This window comes from Vitis riparia, chromosome 18 (assembly GCF_004353265.1).
Source record: "Vitis riparia cultivar Riparia Gloire de Montpellier isolate 1030 chromosome 18, EGFV_Vit.rip_1.0, whole genome shotgun sequence".
In the NCBI taxonomy this organism is placed as follows: domain Eukaryota; kingdom Viridiplantae; phylum Streptophyta; class Magnoliopsida; order Vitales; family Vitaceae; genus Vitis; species Vitis riparia.
Genome location: NC_048448.1, coordinates 34,698,712 through 34,707,315, shown reverse-complemented (window position 1 = coordinate 34,707,315; position 8,604 = coordinate 34,698,712). Strand labels below are relative to the sequence as shown.

General features: G+C 33.4%; 1 protein-coding gene and 1 long non-coding RNA gene across 2 annotated transcripts; both read left to right on the top strand.

The window, feature by feature from the left end:
* The first annotated feature begins 4,915 nt into the window (after positions 1 to 4,915).
* On the top strand, positions 4,916 to 7,864 carry LOC117905772 (disease resistance protein RPV1-like). The gene is made up of 4 exons (XM_034818646.1): positions 4,916 to 5,397; positions 5,695 to 6,757; positions 7,353 to 7,441; positions 7,825 to 7,864. Exons 1-4 carry the CDS (start codon positions 4,916 to 4,918, stop codon positions 7,862 to 7,864), a joined length of 1,674 nt encoding a protein of 557 aa, XP_034674537.1.
* LOC117907989 lies at positions 7,862 to 8,604 on the top strand. The gene is made up of 3 exons (XR_004650111.1): positions 7,862 to 8,144; positions 8,392 to 8,489; positions 8,583 to 8,604. It is a non-coding gene; the product is annotated as an uncharacterized LOC117907989 (long non-coding RNA).

Below are 8,604 nucleotides of genomic sequence, written 5' to 3'. Positions count from 1 at the left end.
AAAGTTAAGAAAACTCAAGTTGCGATAGAAAAATTTAAGAATAAGATTGTTGGAGAAGTTTGCTCTAACATTCCTAATGCGTTTTGGCACAGGAAACAACACGAGGTAGAATTACCTTATGAACCAGACTTTAGTGAGAAAAATATTCCCACTAAAGCAAGACCTATCCAGATGAACAAAGAGTTGCTAAATTATTGTGAAAAGGAGATCCAAGATCTTCTTGACGAGAAGTTGATAAGGAAGTCTAAGTCCCCTTGGAGTTGTTCAACCTTCTATGTTCAAAAACAAACTGAATTAGAAAGAGGAAAACCTAGACTAGTCATCAACTACAAGCCTCTTAATGAAGCATTAAGATGGATTAGGTACCCTATTCCAAATAAAAAAAAAACCTCCTTCAGAGGTTAGTTACAACTAAAGTTTTTTCTAAGTTCGACATGAAATCAAGATTTTGGCATATCCAGAATGCAGAGAAAGATAGATATAAGACAACCTTTGTGGTTCCCTTTGGATATTATGAATGGTGTGTAATGTTCTTTGGTCTCAAGAACATTATTGACATTTTGATATACTTTATTGTCAAAACAGTTAATTATAAAGTCAAGACCCTACCATGTTTAACCTTAACTAATCCAGAAACCTTTAGGATTGTTGAGACAGATGCCTTAGACATAGGTTATGGTGGGATTCTTAAGCAAAGAGTTGATAACCAAGAGAGTTGGTTAGGTATACTTCAGGAAATAATGCCCAACTCAACTACAGCACCATTAAAAAGGAGATTTTAAGCATTGTTTTATGCATTTCAAAATTTCAAGAAGATCTTTTGAACCAAGAGTTTTTATTAAGAGTTGATTGCAAATATGCAAAATCAGTTTTACAAAAAGATGTTAAGAATATAGATCCTAAGCATATTTTTGCTAGATGGTAAGCTATTTTAGGCAATTTTGATTCTCAAATTGAGTATATTAAAGGAGAAAATAACTCAATCCTTGATGTCTTAACTCGTGAATTTTGCAGGATTCACAAGATTATGACTCCTAAAAAGAATACCCAAGCTCCTAAACCACCAGAATCGCAGTCTTCTAAAACCAGTAAAGAACCTTCTCCCCATAAAATGCTTTAGAGTCAACAAGTTGAACTTGAAGAAGAAGCAAGGCTTCATTCTTTTGACCATATGCCTAATAAGATGTTGTCCTTGTATTATGATCCTTCGAATCCCTCTAAACTAGTCAAGGTTACTCCATTCCCAACTATTACAAGGTCTTAGACCTTTAAGCAAGTCACTAAAGCTAATACCTCTCAAAAGGAATTAGCATCAAGCTCGTCTTTTTCAAACAAGCAAATTGTGGTGGCTGTCAACCCCACACCTCTTTCAGGAAAATCAAGATATTGGCAAAAAGATTTTAATCAACCTCTTTTGGTCATTGAAAGAGAGTTTTTCTCTAAAAACCCCAGAGAGATTGCAACAAAAGCTTTTCATGAAAACTTTCATTATCCCTTTGATGATCTTTTAAAAACAAGAGAATTTTATGAAGCAATCCTTGTGGAAACTGGCTCTATTAAGATCAAGCACAATGCTGATAAATACAGCAACTCGGATTTGACATTTTCCACCTGCCATATTTTTAAAATTCTTACAGTTAAGTAGTGGGGTGGAAATCCCAATTTCTCAAGAGAAATCTCTAAGCCTTCAAAACCCAGATTATTCAACTATTGAGACTACCAGAGAGCATGGTTCAATGCTTTCCTGATCCAAAACAAGGACTTCCATCATTCATGAATGTTCTACTTCCCATCTAAGGATCAACTTCCTTTTTTTCCATTTTAGTTCCACAATTGGTGGACTTATTTTGATCCGACCATTAAGATTCTCCCGAAACCCATCTTCGATGGCTTTGAGCTATTCAATTAGTTCTTTTGTCACCCCTAGAGAACTTTCGGCTTTTCCCCATTTACTATTCTTTTTTAGTGAATTTGGCCTAAGTTGGATAGTTCAGTGATCATTATTACAGATGAATCAACGGATTTTCCAGCACTTGGAAGGACTTTCAAAACTAAATGGTGGGACGCCCTAAAAAATGATGCCTCATTGCAAGCAGTAAAACAATATTTTCTTAAGCATCCTACAAAAGCTTCAGCTTCTGATGATATGTCACAGTTTCTTCTTAAAAAATAGTAGCTCCAAGCTATGTTAGCAGTAGCAAAGACACCTCAAGAATTTCAAAAAATCCTTGAAAAAAGTAGCTCAAGCTTTTCCTAAGAAGACTTTTATGCTGAATCAGATGATTCTACAACAAATTACCTTTTGGATAATGAAGACGGTTGTGAGGGTATCCTTCATCCCATAAGAAAATCAAAATAAGCTCTTGGGATCAAGCATTCATGACCCTCCACTGACAAAATTATTTTCCACCAACAAGATTTAAGCATTCTTTAGCACCGAAAGTACTTTTTCTCAAACATGTGAATCTGCAGTTCATAAACAGCCTGTCAAGACAGCTTTTCTCCGCTGAAAGGAAGATTCGTTTGCCATAAAGTCAAGATTGTTATAGTAAAAGTCAAATTTACTGTTCACTATTCACTCATGGATGATTACTATTCACAATAGAAGTCAAAAAGCACTTAGTAACCTGTCGACTACTTTGTACTATTTAAGATTCCTATTTCAAACTATTTAAGGAGGCTTGATCCTCAGTTGTAAACATGATTCATTTTACATTTTCCCTCTTCTCTATCTTAAGCTCTCCCTTCTCTCTTCTTCATCTCTCATTATGTAAGCCTTCAAAGCCCAAAGCTTTCCTATCCCTACCATTGTAAGATATTTCATTCCTTGTTTCTCCTAATATATATATCGATAGATAAAAGTAAGGTATATGTACAAGTAGGGTTATGGTCCTCGGTTTAAATGGAATATATTGTTATTCTACTCATATCCCATCATTGAGTTAAACTTAAGTCCTCTATATTAAACTGGAAACCCCATTGTTATACTCTAATGGATGCATGTATGTCTTCCTATTAATTTTTTTTTTATGATTTAACATGAGATGTGAAAAAAATTGATCATTTATCAATTTTCCAACAATGGGTGGTAATGTTTTTGCGCGTGTCTTCTCCTCTAAAGCTGAGGAAGACATCATGCTTGCTTGCATTGAAAAGAAAAAGTTGCTACATCCATTGTGGAGAAGTAGAGAGATGAATAGATTTGAGTTACCACTCCAAATTACCTGTAGTGAAAAGTGCTTCAAGTGATTAATATAGTTCTGAAAATGAGAATAATAAGCAAAAGATTGAACCAGCAGATCTAAAAATTACAGATGTTGGTGAGAAATCCAAGCCATGCCTCACTTCCACTAAATAAGAGATTGGAGTGGACTTGTTGAAGACCTGTACTTCTGCATAAAGTAAATAAAGGGGTCCACTTCTTCTGCAAATTGGTCCTGGAAGCATGTTAACGGATAAATGAAAGAAAATGCAACTATGTGAATGATAGAAGCCGCAAGACAAGACACCGTAAAGATAGTCATGTGATGTGTGAAAAGGAGAAAACAACGATGAGAGAAGCCCGGAAGGGAATTCCATCCCTTTCCTTGCTCTTTTTTCTTATGTACTATCTAGGCTCATGGATTTCCATTCAATTGGTTCTCTTCTATATAGTCAACAAACGTGACGTGTTTAATAAGCAAATTGTTATTAATCAAAATCTCTTATAAATCCTCTATTTTTTTTATATAAATACAAATTCTTTACATGTAAGTTTTAAAAAAGAATGTTATGATTTACAAATTAAGAGTTATTTTATCATTTTTAATCAAATAACCCTTTTAAAAAAATAATTTTAAACAAAAAATTAATGAAATTATATAAATTTCAGTATTGTTAAAAGAAATATTTAAGGAAATGCATAGAATCAAATAGATAAGAAAACATTCATCCTATATTTTCACAAATCTAGAGAAATCAAAGAAATCAAATATTAACAATATTTGATTTTTATAATATTTAGAAATGAAAAATTAATAATATTTAATTCTCACAAAATATGAAAATATTTTATTCTCACGATATTTGAAAATTAACTATTAACAATACTTGGTGCTCTTCCTTTTAGGATATTTTCTAATATGTTAAAATATTATATTTTTGACATTTTTATGTATATACACAAAAGGATATCTATAAAGTTTGTAAGTAGAAATCCGTTGTAGGTGCAAGTTAATTTCTCATTTTAAAATTTATTAATAAATTTATATATTTATATTTTAAATTTTTGCTATGGATTTTAAAATTTGTGATGGATATAAATGAGTTTTTGGAATTATATAAATGAAGTGGGGAACTTAGTATTGGTTCTTTTCTCTCTACTGCTCGGTTTGAAGAAGAGAAAAAGCTGAAAAAGAAAATTAATTTTATTCAAAGAACTTAATATTCAAATAGATTTTCAAATATTAAAGTCTATAAAATATTATTTTTATTTTATTTTTTGGGAAAGTGGGAGAAGCAAACCCACAAAGCCAATAGGTCAACAAAGCACTTCTTTTCTACTTGACTTGTAACACATTACACACGGCTTCATCTTGTTCTTCTACTATTCAACTCTCTTTCCTCGCTACAAGCAGATCCAGGATTTTCTTAGTTACCTAAAATATTTGAAGTTTTGTTGTGAGACATCTGCTGCATCAGATCGTGTTTAGTTATTATCATTGCTCATCTTCTGATTCAGATCTCACAACTGTATTCTCAATTTTGCAATTAATTAAGCAAATTTAGCTTCATTATTCAATTGTGGTGGTTGATATATACCTTCGTTTTTGGAATTTATATAAATGAATTTTTGAATTTTTTCTTTCCTGCAGGATAATTTACAAGTCAGAACTCATATCTCATACTTTAGTTCAGATCTCTCTACTGCTCGGTAATGGCTGCTGCTTCTTCTTATTCTTCTTCTTTCCAACGGAGCTATGATGTGTTCCTGAGCTTTAGAGGAGAAGACACCCGCAATAACTTCACTGCCCATCTCTATGACGTCTTGTGCCGAAAAGGAATCAACACTTTCATTGATAATGGCAAGCTTGAGAGAGGGCAAGTCATATCTCCTGCCCTTGTTGCAGCTATTCAAAACTCCATGTTTTCTATCATTGTTTTGTCCCAAAATTATGCATCCTCTAAGTGGTGTTTGGAGGAGCTGGTGAAGATAGTAGAGTGCAGGAAAAGCAGGGATCAGAGCGTTGTTCCAATTTTCTACAACGTGGATCCATCCGATGTGAGAAATCACAGAGGAAATTTTGGAAAAGCCTTGGCTAAACATGAAGAAAACTTGGAGAATAGAGAGAGGGTGCCGATTTGGAGGGAGGCTCTCACTCAAGTTGCAAATTTATCTGGTTGGGATTCAAGGAATAAGTAATTATCTAAAGCTTCTTTCACTCTTATTTTATTTTTAATTTTTTATATTTCTAATTTCAATGCTCTTGCTAATTTATCCATTATTTATTACAGCACAAAGGATATAAGAATGTATACACCACGTTGACACTACCTGATTAAATTAAAGGACTGGGTTCATAGGATTTAGAAATATTTTGACTTCAATATAAGATACCAACTATATCTTGACACATCTTCTCCTATTTTCTTTATTTGTATTATCTTTTTAGGGATGGCTAGACTTATTATGTGTTCATGCTTCAAATATGGCAGGAATGAACCTCTACTTATCAAGGAAATTGTTAAGGATATTTTGAATAAATTGATAATTACACGCAGCAGTGATAATGAGAATTTGGTTGGAATGGATGCCCGCATACAAGAAATGGAAATGCTATTATCCTTGGAGTCAGATGATGTTAGGATGGTAGGAATTTGGGGCATGGGCGGAATAGGGAAAACAACCCTTGTCAAAGCTATTTATAGCCGATTCTGCTATGATTTTGAAGGTTGCTCCTTTCTTGAAAATGTTGCAGAGAATTACAAAATGAATCGTGATTTAATCAGGTTGCAAAAGAAACTTCTTTCTCATCTATTGCAGGAAGAAAATCTAAATATGGAAGGACTCACATCTATAAAGGAAAGATTGCAGTCAAAAAAGGTTCTTATTATTCTTGATAATGTGAATGATCTAACAATATTGGATTTCTTAGTCGGAAATCAGAATTGGTTCGGTCAAGGAAGTAGAATTGTCATAACGACCAGGGATAAACGTTTGTTATTGTCGCATAAAGTCTATCCTTATGAGGTTCCCAAATTCAGTGGTGATGAAGCTCTTGAGTTCCTTACACATTATTCATTAAAACATGAACTTGATAGAGATGATTTCAAGGAGCTTTCAAGAGCTCTAATGTGCTATGCTCAAGGCCTTCCATTGGCTCTTAAGGTTTTGGGTTCTTTTTTATTTAGCATGACCAAAGAAGAATGGAGAAATCAATTAGACAAATTGAAAAGTACTCCTAATATGAAAATTTATGAAGTACTTAAAATAAGTTATGATGGGTTAGATGATAAGGAGAAGAATATATTTTTGGATATTGCATGTTTCTTTAAAGGAGAGGATAAAGAATATGTAGTAGAAATACTAGATGGTTGCGGATTCTTCTCACTTAGTGGAATACGAGCTCTTATTGATAAGTCACTCATAACTATTTCTTCAAATAAGTTGATGATGCATGACTTAATAGAAGAAATGGGTAGGGAAATTGTTCGTGAACAATCCCTTGAAGATCCTGGTAAACGCAGTAGATTATGGTTCCCTGAAGATATCTATGATGTATTGAAAAAAAATATGGTAAGAGCAAAAAATATGATATTTATTTTATGCAGTTCAAATTTAGATTAGAAATCAAGAATTATTTTGCTTTAAATGTTTATATGTTGATAAATTTTAGTAAGCTTTTATGCAATATGCATGCTTTTCACTTACTCTATTTCTTGGCTTGTAGGCAACTGAAAATATTGAAGGTATATTCCTCAACTTGTCTCATTTGGAAGAGATGATAGACTTTACCACTCAAGCCCTTGCAAGGATGAATAGACTTAGATTGCTCAAAGTCTATAAATCTAAAAATATTTCAAGAAACTTCAACGATACCTCCAATATGAAGAATTGCAAAGTGAACTTTTCCAAGGACTTTAAATTTTGTTACCATGATTTGAGGTGTCTATATTTGTATGGATACTCTTTCAAATCATTGCCCAATGACTTCAATCCAAAGAATCTTGTTGAGCTTAGCATGCCTTATAGTCATATTAAACAACTTTGGAAAGGAATCAAGGTAAAATTATGATCTATTCATGTTATTTTCTTTAGAGAGTATGGAATGTTTACGAAAGCTAAATTTAAAGCCAACTTTCTTTCATGGCAGGTTCTTGGAAAATTGAAATTCATGGATCTCAGTCACTCCAAGTACTTAATAGAAACTCCAAATTTCTCGGGAGTCACCAACCTCAAACGGTTAGTTTTGGAAGGATGTGTGTCTTTACGTAAGGTTCACGCATCACTTGGAGATTTGAAGAATCTCAGTTTCTTGAGTTTGAAAAATTGTGAAAAGCTCAAAAGTCTACCAATGAGCATGTGTGGTTTGAAATCCCTGGAAACATTTATTCTTTCTGGTTGTTCACAACTTGAAGAATTTCCTAAGAACTTTGGGAACCTAGAAATGTTGAAAGAACTTCATGCCGATGGAACTGCTGTAAGAGTACTACCCTTCTCTTTTTCGTTCTTGAGAAACCTTGAAATATTATCCTTTGAGGGGTGTAAAAGGCCACCATCTACCTCATGGTTGTTGCCAGGAAGAAGTTTAAGTTCTAGCAGTTTCATATTGCATCATTTATCAGGTTTATGCTCTTTAACAAGGCTAAACCTAAGTTATTGTAATGTATCAGATGAAACAAACCTGAGTAGTATTTGCCTCTTATCTTCATTGGAAGTGTTAGATCTATGTGGGAACAACTTTGTAACTTTGCCAAACTTCAGGGGACTTTCTAACTTAGAAGCTCTGCGGTTGGACAAGTGTAAAAGACTGAAAGTACTGCCAGAACTTCCTTCAAACATATATCTTTTATCTGCACAAGATTGCATATCATTCAAAAATGCCTCAAAACATGAACTTCAGTTAGTACTTCCAACCACAAAGTGGCCAAAGAGAACTTCCAGGGTGAGTAGTTCTCTCTATATACCATATATCACAATTTTAATTATAAATTAAAAGAGAGGTTTTGCAATGGAGTTTTCTGTTTTATTTTTAAAAATTCTTGAGGTCTTGTTATATAAAATGAAAATTGTATTCAAATAAAAGTTAATTAAGTTTGATTTGTGATAGTGTAAATTAAATGTCGAATGAATGAAGACTGCTAAGAAGCAGTTTCTATCTCTCTAACATCCAAATAATTTTGATTCTACAGCATGGTTTGGGTAAATTACTGGAGCTTGTTTCTACCTACCACGCGCAAAGTAATCCGGATTTTTCAGTATGGCGTGCCTTCCTCGATTTTTCAGCAAGGTACGTTACTAAAAAAATTACAATCTGGAATAATAAGGCAAGTGTAGGGTTAGATCACGAGAGGCTGCTTTATATAACACTTTCCTCCTTCAGCGCTCAGGATGATGGACCTCCC

Bases quoted from the DNA above. Each gene is read 5' to 3' on its own strand.
- LOC117905772 (XM_034818646.1), top strand. From the start codon at position 4,916: ATGGCTGCTGCTTCTTCTTATTCTTCTTCTTTCCAACGGAGCTATGAT. The intron at 5,398-5,694 runs GTAATTATCTAA...CAAATATGGCAG, and splicing joins GGTTGGGATTCAAGGAATAA to GAATGAACCTCTACTTATCA. The intron at 7,442-7,824 runs GTTAGTTTTGGA...ATCATTTATCAG, and splicing joins GGAGTCACCAACCTCAAACG to GTTTATGCTCTTTAACAAGG.